This window comes from Chelonia mydas, chromosome 18 (genome assembly GCF_015237465.2).
Source record: "Chelonia mydas isolate rCheMyd1 chromosome 18, rCheMyd1.pri.v2, whole genome shotgun sequence".
In the NCBI taxonomy this organism is placed as follows: Eukaryota; Metazoa; Chordata; order Testudines; family Cheloniidae; genus Chelonia; species Chelonia mydas.
The window spans coordinates 11,482,057-11,497,049 of record NC_051258.2 but is presented as its reverse complement, the minus strand read 5'-3'; the positions used below and the strand labels follow the sequence as shown (position 1 = coordinate 11,497,049).

The 14,993-nt window shown below is 50.4% G+C and overlaps 1 protein-coding gene across 7 annotated transcripts in view; it reads left to right on the top strand.

The window, feature by feature from the left end:
* Positions 1-14,993, top strand: part of UBIAD1 (UbiA prenyltransferase domain containing 1) — a 100,885-nt gene that overhangs the window by 47,641 nt on the left and 38,251 nt on the right. For 3 of the 7 annotated variants that reach the window (XR_006286431.1, XM_037881198.2, XM_043531674.1), the window contains exon 3: positions 9,120-9,221. Coding sequence is in view for 6 of the 7 variants with exons in the window: in XM_037881198.2 (XP_037737126.1) it covers positions 9,120-9,221 (102 nt within the window). In the remaining variant the exon portion in view is untranslated. Of the gene's footprint in view, positions 1-2,895; positions 3,072-9,119; positions 9,222-10,833; positions 11,142-12,773; positions 13,420-14,328; positions 14,444-14,993 lie in introns of those variants that run through there. The other 4 variants (XM_043531673.1, XM_043531672.1, XM_037881201.2 and 1 more) reach the window with 4 other exon arrangements.

Here is a 14,993-nt window from a genome sequence, read left to right as displayed (position 1 = left end):
GGGATGGCTGGTGTAAGCAGGTGCAGGTCCATCTGAAGTTAATGGCCTCAGGAGAAAGTTTCATCCTCACAGCCTCCTAGCTAATGCTAGCTAAGCTCCTTCCTGCGCTTCCTTCCGCAACCCATATCTGGAGATGCAGCTGTTTTGGGAAGCTTTCCAGCTCTGAAAGTTGACCCCCTGCTTGTGCAAGAACATCCTCCACTCCCATTGACTCCTTGGGGAGATGCAGGTAGTCAACACCTGCTAGGGTGTGCACCCTTTTGGGCAAAGACCCTGGTGTTTGTTCAGCCGATGTTACCCATTGCACAGTGCTCTATGAGTACCTATGGTGCTTTTCTATAACACCGCAAAAAGTTTTCTATTACCGCTTCCCTGCTTTCACACCCTTATTACTTCCTGCAAATGTCACCTTTGGGGTGGAAATTTTCCAGGCTTGGTCTCTGAATGGAGATGAATTGCTGTGGACAGTTTGAGCGAAATGCCTGCAGCTGTGTTTGAGCTGTGGGAGCACAAACAAAGTACACTTTCCTGTTGTAAACTATCGAGAGATTGTAAGTGCTCTGTCTTTGAACAGGGCCACAGCAAAAGCAACCAGCATTTGAAACTGGGCACGGATGCAGTCCACAAGAATTTGTTTAAAGGTGGGCTCTGCGGGTCTGATCCCACTCCCTTTGAAGTCAGCTGAAAAGGTCTCATTGACGTCAAAGCAAGATGTATCATGAGTGGGCAGCTAGTGAACAAAGTGCTCATGTGAGGCAGGCTGGCCTAATGGCAAGAGCACGTCCGTGGAAGTTAGGAGACCTGGGTTCTGGTCTCAGGTCAGTCTGTGACCTTGGGTAAGTCATTTAACCTCTCAGTTCCCCATCTGTAAAACAGGAATAATAATCCTTCCTTTCTCCCGTTCTTTGTCTGTCTGGTCTGTTTTAGACTGTCAGCTCTTTGAGGCAGGGATTGTCTCTTATTATGGGTTTGAACAGCACCAGGCCCGATAGGGCCCTGATCTCCATTGAGATCTCTAGGCACTACCGTAATATAAATAATAATTAAAAAAAACTATTTGAAAAAATGTGATGAAATCGCAACCTGATGGTGAATATTTCCTGGGCAGAAAAAGAAGCTGCATTCGAAGCATATGTGATTTAGCAGGAATTAGTGACTCAGCACTAATGCCGAGCATCCCTTACCTCCCGTACCCCCACCCCGTGGGTGAAACTGAATCCCTGGCATCCACATCCACTTGCTCCATTGAAACAGTTAATAGAGGATACTCTTTTTGCAGGCTTGCCGGAAGATTTTTAATGACCTGTGTACTTTTATTATAGAATGGCTCAACGTTTGTGCCATCAGGCTCTTGGCCTCTTTTCAGGAAACAGACAAACTAACTGGCATCCATCCACTTGACTAATCACAGTGACTTTGTTTACTTTTTGCAGTTTATCTGATGGATAGTGGCATTGGCTCTGCAGCTTGGGCTCTGTGCCTGGATGCCTGACCCAGGCAGTGCGTATCCCTCTGCCCTGTTGGCTTGTGTCTGGATGGAGGGCACTGTGGAAAGAATTTGCAAGGGGGGCAGATGAGCTCTGCTGGCAGCATCTTAGAGAGAGTCTTGAAAACCAAAGGCCAGATTTATCCCAGTGACATTCTCTGCTCCCTTGCCCCTCATGTTGTCCCATATGCCCATGCAGATTGGGTGAGGGATGCTACCAATCAGAATGGAAGCATTTGACATTCACTTGGCACTGGTGGAAGTGGTGAAACAAGGTGCAGAACAGGGGAGAATCAGGCCTGACAAAGTGCAAGAGAAATGCCCCTGCCCCTCAAATACTTGATTTAGAGAATGCAGAGTAATTATATTTTCATAGATTTTAAGGCCAGGAGGGAGCATCAGATCATCTTGTCTGATCTCCTGCGTCTCACAGCCCATCACATTCTACCCAGCTACCCCTCTATTAAGCCCAAGGGTTTTAGTCAGACTAAAGCATTTCAGTGCTCGGGAGGTGAACCTGTGTGCCACAGCGAGAGAACAGGAAAGACCGAGGTGCCGCCAATACCAAGGCCCTTGCAATGGCAGGGAATTGATTTGGTGACCTATGCCCGGATGATCTCAGCAGGTGAATCCACCCCATGCTACAGAGGAAGGTGAAAAACCACGAGGCCCCTGCCAGTCTGCCCTGTGGGAAAATTCTTTTCTGACTCCAGATCTGGTGATCAGCATGACCCTGAGCATGTGGGCAAGACCTACCAGCCAGGCACCTAGTAAGTGGATTCTGTACCCCTTCAGGGCACTGGTCCATGCTGTCCATGTCCTGTCTCCAGCTGTGGTCAATCTCTGACACCTTAGAGGAAGGTGGAAAAAAGCCGCCCCTGAATACATCTGACCAGCTGTACTTTGGAGGAAACAGATCGCTCCCGACCCATGCAGGCAACCAGCTGAAGCCCTGCAATTTTAGTATAGTCATGGTCTTAACGCAGAGCTGCAAGTGTTCTGAGCATGTTGAGGGCAATGGAGGCAATCCTGTTCTGCTCATGGCTGATGAAGGAAGGGAATGAACTGCGGGACTCATGGAGTCTGTGAATCTAAGGCCAGAAGGGACATCCACAACCAGGCAGCCTGGCCTTCTGCACGCACAGGTCCTCGCACGTCTCCTACAAGGTGGATTGAAGCGCATCTTTTAGAAAGAAATCTAATCTCATTGTAAAGACTCCGAGGGGTGGTGAGTCCACCACCTCCCCTGGTGAGCTGTGCTAATGTTTAATTACCCTGGCAGCTAGGAATTTACATCTTATTTCAAGGCTGAATTTATCTAACTTCAACTTCCAGCCTTTGCCTCTTGCTGTGCCTTTGTCAGCAAGGTTGACGAGCACCCTGCTCTCAGCTATCTTTTCTGTTCGCAGTCACCAAGTCCCCTCGCCCCTGGGGAAAGGTGTCCGACAGCCACCTCAGGAGAATGAAGTCATCTATTTTCCCCAGCAGCAGGTGCAGCCTGGGCAGCAGAAGCAAAAGACACCGTCACTGGGTCTGGCAGAGATGAAATCTTGGGGCACATCTACACTGCACTAAAAGACCCATGGCCTTGCCACAGCTGGCTCAGGTCAGCTGACTTGGGCTTGTATGGCTCAGGTGATGGGACACTAACATTGCAATGTAGATCTTTGGGCTCAGGCTGGAGCCCAGGCTCTGAGACCCCATGAGTGTGTGTGTGTGGGGGGGGGGGGTGGGTGGTTTCAGAACGTGGGCTTCAACCTGAGCCTGAATGTCTACACTGCAATGGTATAGCCCTGCCAAGCCCTGTGAGCCTGAGGCCAGGGCAGTGGCTCCCTGAGGGGGAGGGAGGCTGGGGAGGCCAGTGTAGTGTTTCTCTGGGGAGGAGGGGAGGCCGGTGCAGTGGCTCCTAGAGGGGGAGGGAGGAGGGGAGGTCGGCTCAGTGGCTCCCTGAGGGGGAGGGAGGCTGGGGAGGCTTGTGCAGTGGCTCCTGGAGGGGGAGGGAGGAGGGGAGGTCGGCTCAGTGGCTCCCTGAGGGGGAGGAAGGCTGGGGAGGCCTGTGCAGTGGCTCCTGGAGGGGGAGGGAGGAGGGGAGGTCGGCTCAGTGGCTCCCTGAGGGGGAGGGAGGCTGGGGGGAGGCTTGTGCAGTGGCTCCTGGAGGGGGAGGGAGGAGGGGAGGTCGGCTCAGTGGCTCCATGAGGGGGAGGAAGGCTGGGGAGGCCTGTGCAGTGGCTCCTGGAGGGGGAGGGAGGAGGGGAGGTCGGCTCAGTGGCTCCCTGAGGGGGAGGGGGGCTGGGGAGGCCTGTGCAGTGGCTCTGTGAGAAGGGTGGGGGTGGAGGGCAGTGTTGTGACCCCCTAGTATCAAGGTGCAGTAGAGGCTGGTCAGGTGACTCCTTGAGGGTTAGTTAGGTGGATATTTATGTGGGACTCAACAGGAGTAGTGCAGTGTGGGGTGGAGAATAAAGCCGCACACCCTGATCCCCTCCCTCCACCCAACCCATGGGCCGCGGATGCTGGGTGCTTGAGCTGAGCGTGGCCTGTTTGTGCTGATATGCTGTTGATCTGAAAACTGCTGTGTCTTGGAAAGTCAGAGCAAAGGTTGGTAATTGAATCAGGCGGGCGCGGGAGCCCGCCTTGAGGGCTGATTGGTATTCAGTTCTGGTGCAAAGTGCTTAAGAAAAAACTTATTAATTTCCCCTTCTACAAAGAGCAGGAGTGCGACAGTAATCACAGTATCAAGTCATAATAATAAAAAAAGCTCCATTGAAAATAGCTGTTAAGACTCCGGAGGGTTCAGCAGGGAAAGATTGTATTAAGATAAAGTAGATTATAACACCAGCGGACATTAAAGGTTGTCACTGTATGGTAAATCACATCAGGAAGTCACAAAAGCTGCTCTTTACACAGTCAGGGATGAAATGTTCTGATATAGCCCCTGATTTATACTCCGCTCCCAGGCACCTCCTCCTCCCCCCCGCAGACAGGTAGATGTGGGGAGGGGGAAGAAGGAGACTTGATGGCAGGCTGAGTTTCTGAGCTCTGGTTTAAAGGGGTAGGAGCCTGAGAGCAGGGAGGGCAGCACTGGCTCATTCCACTTCTTCAGGGTGCTGGGGCTCTCTGCACATTTACTGCATTGCAGCTGCATGGCTAGAAGCCTCCCCACAGCCCCGCTCTCCTAGACACAGTATAGCAGTGATCTGATCAAGATACGGACAGCCCGAATGCCTTCCACCCTTCCAGCTGCCAGCCATCCTGGACTCTTCCCTCGCCCAGCCACCAAAGCAGAGATGCCCCTTCCCCTACAGAGTGGGCACCCTGCCGCCCCCAAACAGACCCCCGTAGCACCCAACACCTCCCCTCTGCAGCATCCCCTCCCAGGAGAAGCTCCCACAGCGATGAGCACATGTAGGGTGGAAGTGCAGGGGTTACGCCTCCCCAGGCACGATGTAGAGCAGTCATCCATGCCATCTCCTATCATCATTCCAGGATTCTGCTCTGATTCTATTACAGCTAGAAATGCGACCAGACTGGAGCCTTCCATCCAGACATTTCATAGTTGGCTGGTTTCGGATCTGGATCTCCCAATGCCCCTGAGCCCCCCACAGCTCTGCTTCCATGACAGATCCACAGCTGGAAGGAGGCCTGTGTCCTGGGCCCAACGTAGACGAGGCCCAAGATGGCAGAGACTGTGCAATTTTGGTGCAGTTAAATTCACAGTGGAATTCTATGCAGCCTTGAACCTGAACTCTTAACCCTGGCCTGGTTCTCATCTTCTCAGCCCAGCCACTTATAGGAGCCAGGTTTTGGTGCTGGCTGGCTGGTTGTATGCCTGCAGCACCCCCTGCAGCCATGATTAGCTCTTGCGACCTTTGTTTGGGAGCCCGTGGGATGGCCAGCTGCAGCTGGGGGTGGTTAGCCATTTTGGTGGGTTAGCATCTGAATCTGCTGCGGATCACCTACAATCTGCAGGTGTGCTGAGAGGCGTGTATGAAGTCTGAGAGGTCCCTAAGACAAGGCTGTGACAGTTCATTGGGGATGGATTGCCCAAGCTGAGCACAAGGGGCCCGGAGCTTGTCTTTAAAATAGAGGCAATGAAGGGGCTCACAATGGAAACCTGGAAGGCTAGTGTTTTGTGAGGGGAAGGACACGAGCAGGTTCCACCTCTATCCCCCCCATTGAAAAGCCCCCCTAACCAAACCTCCCCTTAGGCCAACACCTCTCCAACACTCAGCATCACATAGCACAGCCTTGCTTCTGGTCTTACTGCTTGATGGCAGCACCCTGACTGACAGCAGCATGGTCTAGTGGACTGAGCAAAGAGCTAGGCGAGAGGACGTTCCGTGTTCCACTCCCCGTTCTGACTTGGGCCCACCACAAGCCTCAGTGCCTCTGTTGAATGGCGATGCTAATGCTGTCTGACTGACCCTCTCGGAGGGAGGGAGGTGAGCTTGTGAAGTTAGGTTAGTCCCTGTTTGGAAAGTCCTATGTAAGAGCTGCCCATGGGCCTGAATCTGACCTTGTGTGTAACTCTACTGCACATGAGCAGGAACTGGTGAAGTTGGGGCCATGTTGGTGTAAAAGCAGCATGAGATGGAGGATCAGCCCCCATCTGTCCAAGTCTCTCTTGGAATCATGACCCCTGCAGAGGGCCTCTTGCCCTGTGCGTGGTGGCCCTCAGAGTGGGCTGGCCATAAAGATCAGGCTGGTTCCAGGCAGTGTAGGGGGATTTCTCTATTGGCTCTAGGGCCTTTTTGATATGTACAAAATCGAGAAGGCTGTCAAACTGCGCTCTCTGCCAGCTCCCGATTTCTTGCTTCTAGACTCTTTTCTGACCTCTTTGGTGTTACACTGGAGATATTCCATGTAGCTCCACTGGAGTCCACCTCATTTATCCTGATGTGTGTGAGATCAGAATCAGGCCCTGTGTGTGTGAGGATCAGCAAGGGGCAGTTTCAGACCAGCAAAGAGTGCGGTGCCCATCCTAGACAATGGCACCTGTACCTACAGGGTAATAAGAGAATGCAGCACTGGTGCCTGGCAGGGAAAATGAGAACTTTGTGGTGATAGAGAATGCAGTGCAATGACATGGGGAACTCCCGAGCTCGATATTTAGCATGCATGTTCCTAAGAGGTCAGTGCAAGCTTGTCTGTGACCTGCACAATTAAAAAGAGAAGTCCTCTGCACAAATGCATATCGGTGCATATTTTCTCTCTGTCAGCTGAGCAGGGAGGGGAGCAGGACTGCTCCAGTTGGATACTGTCTCACCCATCACAAAGTCAGAGCCCCTGTGCCAAATTCACTGATATGACTTGGGGAAAGCTGATTGTCTCACATGTCCTTCTGCATAGATCCAGGATTACTTTGGGAAAGCAGGCCAGAGCCTTGACTCCACTGAAGCTGAGTGAAAAACAAATGTCCTCACCACCGCAGGCAACCAAAATCAGTAGAATCACTTTTCTGGTGTGGTTTCATCTCCCCTCAAATGATCATTTTTTTGTCTTCAATTCCAATTTTCCATCAAGATAAAAGACTGTTTTCACAGTATTCCTTCCAAGAGTTATTGGACCACAAAGAGCCATACAGAAATGGCATCGGGGCTAATGTCACCAAAATGCATTCCTTTGCCAGAGAGGTGCCTTTTTACCATTGGTGCCAGTGAAGAGTGTGCTTGCTTATGGACATGACTGAATGTTGCCCTGGGTAGTGTTCATGGACGCTTGTTGAACCCTCACGCCAACATCCAGCTCTCTTGGTCTTTTGCAAACATCTGCTCTCAAAGCAAAACAGTGTCACTTCTCCCAGTGCTTGACACTCTGAACTCTCTAGCACCAGTGTAAAGAGCCACAGAGCTGGTTTCATTAGTGCCCCTGAATTTTATGAGCCTGAGAAGTGAGGGGAAGGCATACTAAGTGTAATAGACTTTTGTTGAGATGGATGTTAGTGCGTGTGGAATAACTAAGCCAAGCTGTTTCACTGGCTAATATGCACATTTAGGAAACAATTTGAGAGTGTGAAAACATTTTAAAGGAATGCTAATTTCAAGCTGGAGAGAAAAATGTACACACAGAGAATCAAAAAGCAAGGGCTGAGAATTGGGCAGGCAGGAACTCAAACGAGTCATTTCTTCTGTTTAGGGTGCTGTGACATGGGTATGCCCAGGCATGCCCTGGCAAATATATTACATCTGTGTCCGACTACCTTCCGGATATTTCACCAAAGGACATTGTGGGATGTTTGTACAGGAAACATTTCCAGAGTTATGTAATACGTAGAATATTGGTTTCCAAAACTGGTGTAGGTGAAACTTGTCCTTTAAGGCAGAGGAGGTCTCAGAGCTGACTCAGTCAAAATTGAGAAGAATTGACATCTGGCGGCCCAGCCCAGAGTTTACAGTCTGGAGTAGATGCAGACTTGATTTGTTAAAGACAAAGGTCTGGGACTGTATAAGAGAAGGAAAGAGTGCACAGATATTATCCATTATGGAGGCAACATTCTGCCAGCAGGAGTGTCTCATGACAAGTGGGTCCCCCACACTGGACTGGTCAAGCCCTGTAAAGGCTGACGGTTGGGTGAGAAATAAGAGTGTGAACATTTAAAAGGAATGGTAATTGAAAGCTGGAGAGAAAAACGTGTGCGCGGAGAATGGAAAAGCAAGGGCTGAGGCAGAACTCAAACGAGTCATTATTAGATAGGAAAGGAACTTGTTAATAAGTACAGGCTATAGCTTGTGTTTTAAGTTTGTCTTAGACATGTAACCTTATGTTTCCAAATTCTCGTGCTTTGCTTTTATTTGAACCTTTACCTCAAGCTCTGTTAAATGAACTTCAGTTTGGGTTTACTATAGAGATGGCTATAGTGCCTTGTGCTAAGGAGAGTATTAAACTAAGGTGAAACCAGTAAATGAGTGCATTGCTTCCAGAAGAGGCAGCAGATCAGTGTGCATTGTGGATGTCCAGAAGACAACGGACTAGGCACTCGAGTGTAACAAAGTGGGGTGTGTAAAGAGCTAGCCTGCACTGGGAAAGAACAGGGCTTGTGGAGCCTGGAGCAGAGCGCTTGTGTTGCCAGGTAGTTTTGTGTTGCCAGTAGCACAGATGAAGGTCCCTCCTGCTGAAAGCAGGTGGTAGCGATTCACCCTAGACACCTCGGTTAAGCCTGAAAAGTGTCAGAGTTGCACTGTGACCCCTTGTTAAAGCCCTGTAGAATTTTGCCCATGATGCTGCTTGAGGAACTCTTGTGGGGTAGAGGAAGAGGTGAAGTGGATAGCTACAATTCCTAAAGAAAGATGAGTGTGAAACATGTAAATAATAAAACCCAATATGTAATGCAGCCTGGGATGGTAGAAGGAGGAAGTCTGCAGTATGTTGGCCAATATGATTAAACCAGGTACTTGACTTCAGCTAACTTGCTAATGTCCAGATTTTCTAATTCACCCAACGTGCTACAGAGCTCTTTGGAAAACTTGACCCCGGTCCGTAGTGATTGCTGAGCCCACCTGAAAATTCTGGCCAACATGTATCAGCCCCCTCTGCTGGAAATGGACGAATACTGCAAAAATCAAAGTTTATGGACTTCTGAATTTGTAACAATTCACTGCCACCAGGTTCATTCTCCTTTTGTGTTTGCTTTCCACAGACATTCGAGCGATTGCATTTTACCAGCACAGACCTCCTGGAAATCAGGGTCCAAAGTCATGTGCACAAGCACTGATGGAAATCAACGTTTACATTTGCACATGTGAGTATTCATGCTGGGGACTTGCATGCTCATCCAATCAGAAATTGTTCCGTGTGACTTGGCTGGCCAATTGCAAAGAAGCAACTTAGCTCTATCCACGGAAGTTTTATCAAAGGTTTGTGGCCAATCCACAGAATTCAGTGAACAGTTCTGAATAATTAATAATCTTAAGAAAATTCTTCCTCCTTGCAATACCTTGTGAGGTATCCCCATGTACATGTATCTCTCTCTTGCTTCATTCAGCCATGTCCCAGCCAAGAGGAGAGAACTTGGAAATATTATATTCATAAATGCCCACAACTTGGATAATGATAGTTAGAGCTGAGGGAGTAAAATCTGGGCCCCAGTGAAGCCTATGGGAGTTTTGCCATTGACTTCAATGGGGCCAGGATTTTACCCCATGTCTGTTTTACTAGAACGCTGGCTGGGGAGGGGCACTGTTGGGCTTGGTTCGTCCATGTCTCTACGCTCAGTTCATGGTGGGTGCAGTTTCACCTGAATGGCTGCACTGTCTGTCCTGCTCCACGCCTGTCCTGCTGACAGACCCAGACTTTCCTTCGCCAGCAAAGAGTCCGTGGCTGAGGCTGAATCCAGTGAAATTCTGCTTATTACATGGGCCCTTTTATACGAAATAACTCTGGTTCCTGTAACTCTGACCCCTGCAGCAGTTCACTATTAACCTCTCTCCACCCAGTGGAGCAGCTGCTTGCCATGCCTTTTTGTTTCCCATTGCATACCAACGTCTGAGATAACGATGCAGCCTGGGGCCTGAACCTAATCTCAGACAAGTGTAAATCTGGAGGAACTCCACTGAAGCTTCTGGCATCACTTTGGATTTACCCCAGCATTACTAAAATCAGTCTGGCCCCTTGCCCTTGAGAGGCCACGTAAATTATCAGGTCACCTCTATTTACTATTGTATTATGTCCACCAAGCCAGGGAGGGATTCGTTTCCCTTACAACAGCAATGTTGGGCTGACCCGATCACTGTCTCCTTGCCCCAAGTATTGTACAATTCTAGCCTCAATTCCTCTCAAGTGATTTCCTTGGAACCAAGATGAAGTTCACTGGTCTGCAAATCCTGGGAGTTTCCTTAGCTGCTGCTGCTTTTCCCCCCAAACAGCACAACAGATACCTAGTGCAGAAAGGAGCCTTCATAGTGAGGGGCTGGGGGGCATTGATGGGTTTGGTCAGGAGGGAGGAATGAATGGACAATGAGGACATCCAGAGTGCGGGGTCCCAAAGAGATGCTGGGGTTAGGACTGTAGGTAGGTAGGCTCAAGAAGGGACAAAGAGCGGTGTCTCTTGGACAGTGAAGGGCAGAGAGAGCAGGTCTCCCTTGGAGAGCATGGGGCAGTAGAAACTTGAGCTGTGCTAGAGAACAGGAACGATGGGCCATTGTACTCAACCCCTGCCCCTGACTATACATGGGCTCAGGTCATAACGGCTGGATCCAGCTTTCCAGAGCCCTCAAGTTGTGGGGTGTTTGGCTGCATTTCTGTGGTGCTGAGAGAGATGGCAGGGCTTTGTGTACAGCTGCGCCAGGGGCCTAAATTTTCACAGACTCCCCCAAGCCCAAAGACCAGTCTCTAATGTGTCTTCATTGCTGCAGCACAGCGGAACTGAAGCCAAGAACGAAAGAAGGAAATGTCATTGCTCATCTGAGCAATGAACAAAATCACTGTGCCTGGCATTTCCCACCTGAGAATTACTAGATTTCCTCAGGCGGGCAGCTTGCCTCTAGGCCTTTCTCTCCCAGGATGGGCATCCTTGTTGTGCTGGGAAGTTTCTACAGATCCCGCCCGAACCTGCAGAAGTAAATAGACTCACGAGGCTCCTCATTCTGAGGGGCCTTAGTTCCACCATCTCCTATTGTCTGCAGCCTAAGGAGCTGTGTTATTAAATGTCTATACAATGTTACCTTGAGCCTGTGACAAGCATACGAGGCGGGGAGGGAGGAGGTGCACTCCACCAGTGTCTCGAAGTCTCTGACGTTCATGATTGCCTGGGTTCCCTGGGCGATGGATGGATGGGAGCCAGAGTGACAGCCTGGGGTATGTTCCCAGCGCAAAAGAGCGGTGGGAAATAGAAAAGCAGCCACGTCCTATGAGCTGCATGGAAGAAGGGAATTTTGCACTGTATCTGTCCCAGGAAAAAATCAACAGTCCACCTTGTGGACAGAATTCCAGGCCGTGCTGTAGGTGGGAGGATCTTAGGGTTAAGTAGCTCTCCAGACACTCCTGGCTCTTCTCCTGCCTGCACCAATGCTGGAAAATCATTATCCTCTATTACAGTAGCACACAGAGGCCCCAGTCAAGACCTGTGCCTGGCACTGTACAGACACAGTCACTTCCCCCACCCAGGTTATGGTGTAGACAGACAAGATGGATAAAGGGTGGGAAGGGAAACAGAGTCACAAAGTGACTCATTCAAAGGCACCCAGCAGCACAGTGGCAGAGCTAAGACTAGAGCCTGGATCTCCCGAGTCCCAGGGTAGCGCCTTGACCATTAGCCGGCCAGTACTCCGGCTGGGATGTGTTCCATGGCATGTGTTTTAAAGGAGGGTTTAGTTGACGTGATGGCTCAACAAATTCTTTGTCTTGGTGCCATGATATGGGACACCTGAGGCCCATCGTGGTTCAGTGATGAGGAACCTGGAGAAACAGCTGTGTCTAGTGAGGGGAAACATTTGGGGGAATGCGCAGGACTTGTTGTGGTTCAAGAATGGGGGTCCCTAAGGCTTGTTGTGGATTAGTGATGGGGACCACCTGAGGCTTACCATGGTGCAGAGGTAGGGTCACTTTGGACACACCTGAGGCCTCTCACAGCTCTGTGATTAGCACACCTGGAAAACCACAGGGGGCTTATTATGATCCCATGATAGGGACACGTGAAGAAACTCCTGGTGCCTCTCCTCGTCCCATGGTGGGAACAGCAGGGGCTTGTGCAGTTTCAAGGCTCAGGGTATCCAGGGTGATGCCCAGGGCTTGGCTGGCACTAATAAAAGAAGGTTGGGAGAAAGTCTCCCTCATTACTGAGGAGCAGCTATGTGGCAGCCCACGTTCCCATTGGCTCATGGGGGAGGAGGTAAATGCCAGCGTATTTATGTCTCCTAAAGGGCAGCCTCAATTCATTGGGTAGGAACAGAAACTAATAGAGCAATGAGATTCAGGTAATGCAATTCCAGTGATAGGATCTAACCTTTCAGCCCCTCCTGGGCGACTGAATGGGGAGGATTTTTGACTGGGAAGCTGCAGAGCGAACGATGGTCCCTGCCTTCCAGTTTGCCTCCTGCGCCATGTGGCAGGGCACGTTGCAGGGGTGTGGGACACCAGCAAGGGGGTGACAGCGCTGTGGAGGAAATAAATATACCTGTGCAAAGAGCTGTCCCTTGCTATTAATAACCATAATAACATATGCCAGGAAGTGGAGGGAGCATTTTTTGTAAAATGTTGATCATCTGAACTATCTGGGGCAGAAACAAATTGCACAAACAATTTCATTCTTTTATAATGCCCCACAATGTCATTTTCTTTTATTACCATTCACTAGTTTTTAATAGGCCAGGTGCATCGGACTGCAGATCAGCAGATACGTTGTGGGGCTGCATGGAGGAGAATGCACAGTGGCCCCAGACGGCTGGAGCAGGCAGGCCCAGCAAGATTTCCAGACAAAAGCGGAGCTGAAGCCTGGTCTGTCCAGACATGCCACACTTGTCCTGTCCTCCCCCCAACCCCACAGCCACTGGAGTGGAACAGCTGCAATGCAACCCGAATCCCTGCAGAGCAATTGGGATGCAGATGGCAAGGAAGGCTGATTTTCTGTCACCCTCCCACGTCAGACTGGCTGGGAAAGGTGGAAGGAGGAATTGTACCCTGTGGAAAGGGAGAAAGAGGGTGAGAGAGGTAGGAGAGGTTCTTTTAGTTCATGCAATGCCTGGACCAAAGGCCAAAGTCTCACTGAGCTCCCATTGATATCAATGGGGCTTTACCTGAGTCAGTCCTGAATTAACTAGAGTGACCCCACCAGATGGATTTGGCCCCAAGTATGTTAGTCTTTGTTGGACGGAGCTAATAATGGAAAAGAAAACCCGCTGGCCAAGGATCTAGAATGGGTCTGAAGGGGTTAACCTGGGCAACAGCAAAGGCCAGTGGCTCTTCCTCTATTAAACTCCTTTCCTCAGACAGCATTTACACAACCCATTCGGCAAAGCCCTCGGCTACTGAAGTCCTTTATTTTTTCCATTGAAAAGGACGGCTCTGAGCAGAGGTGCATTGGGAAGGGAACTGCAGTGTGCTCCTTTTGCATTGAGATAACGAGAGCCTTTCGTTCTATCCCCCTATGAGAGGAGCTTCTCCGAGTGTAATCCCAGCCCCCAGGACACCGCCTCCAGCAGGGACTTGGCAATCAGCAAAGGACACACTGGCCTCCCTAGAATTCATCCCAGGTTTTACATGGAACCCAGTGCATGCTGGGACAGGACTTCAGGAATTGGGGCCATGCTGCCAGGTTGCCCACGCAGTGCGGCTATGACCCATACAGTTGCTAGCACTGAAGCTCACTCAGTGCCTTGGTTGAAGGAACTCCTGGTCAGCTGGGATGTAACGTTGAGGTCCGGGTATGTGGGGCTTCCTGTCAACCCTGATGGAGAAACTTGAGCCCACACAATGGGGAGGAAGCGAAGGGACCCAGTGCCAGCTGCACCTTTACCACAATTAGCGGGTGACTTGCCTAGAAATCGTAGAGACACTGACCCACCTCTCTCCAGCATCCTTCCCAGCGATGGCCTGACCCTGCCGCGGGTGAGCAATGCCCCAGGAGCATAGTTCTTGTGTAAAATGTCAGAGAATAGGCCTAGCACCTCCTGGGGCTCACTCTGCTCTTATCACCGGCAGCCAGTGAGGTGGTTTTGCTCTTTCCCTCCAGGCTGCTAGAGCCAGGGCATCCAGGGAGAACTAACCAGGCCCCTGCACCTGCGTTATCCATGTGGTCGAGATCATGTTGTTCTGTGGGAGCAGATCTAGGAGACAATCAAGAGGCAGCTTCCTTTGTTACTCTGGGCCCATGACACGAGGCTCTCTGTGTGCATCTTATTTTTAAAACGCAGGGAAAGCAAATGTAATTACAGACCCAAGTCCCGCTCTTCTTTTCGGCCCGGGAAGGGCAGTCCTCTCCCCTTTGATGCAAGATCAAGAATGAACTCAGCTGCCTGAGTTGTTGAAAGATTATTTATTTAAAATGAAAAGAAATTACCTCCAGCACCATGTCAGTTACCAGGCCGGTGAGGGGAACAGCAGGGGGCTGAAAAAAGCAGAGGCAGCAGTGTTTTATTGGGCAGCTGCCCGTACACAATGAACAAAGGAGTCAGGGGGCACCTGCCTCCTGGGGATGAGAAGGATCCACTGAAACCCGATGCCTCGCCACTAGCAGCCGCACAGCTGGTAGGGAGGAAGAATGTCTTGTGCAGCCCTCTAAGCAGCCTGTGCCCCATTGCCTGCCTACGTAGTAAGCTAACACTCCTACCCCCTTTCACTGGCGGATCTCCAAGCCCTTTACAAAGAATTAGAGAAGCTTCACAACACTGCAGTGATGGAGGCATTATTGTCTCCATTTACAGAAGGGGAAACGGGCACAAAGGGGTGAAATTTCTTAAGAACATAAGAATGGCCATACTGAGTCAGACCAATGGTCCATAGCCCATTATCCTGTCTTCTGACAGTGGCCAGTGCCAGGTGCTTCAGAGGGGATGAACAGAACATGGCAATCATCAAG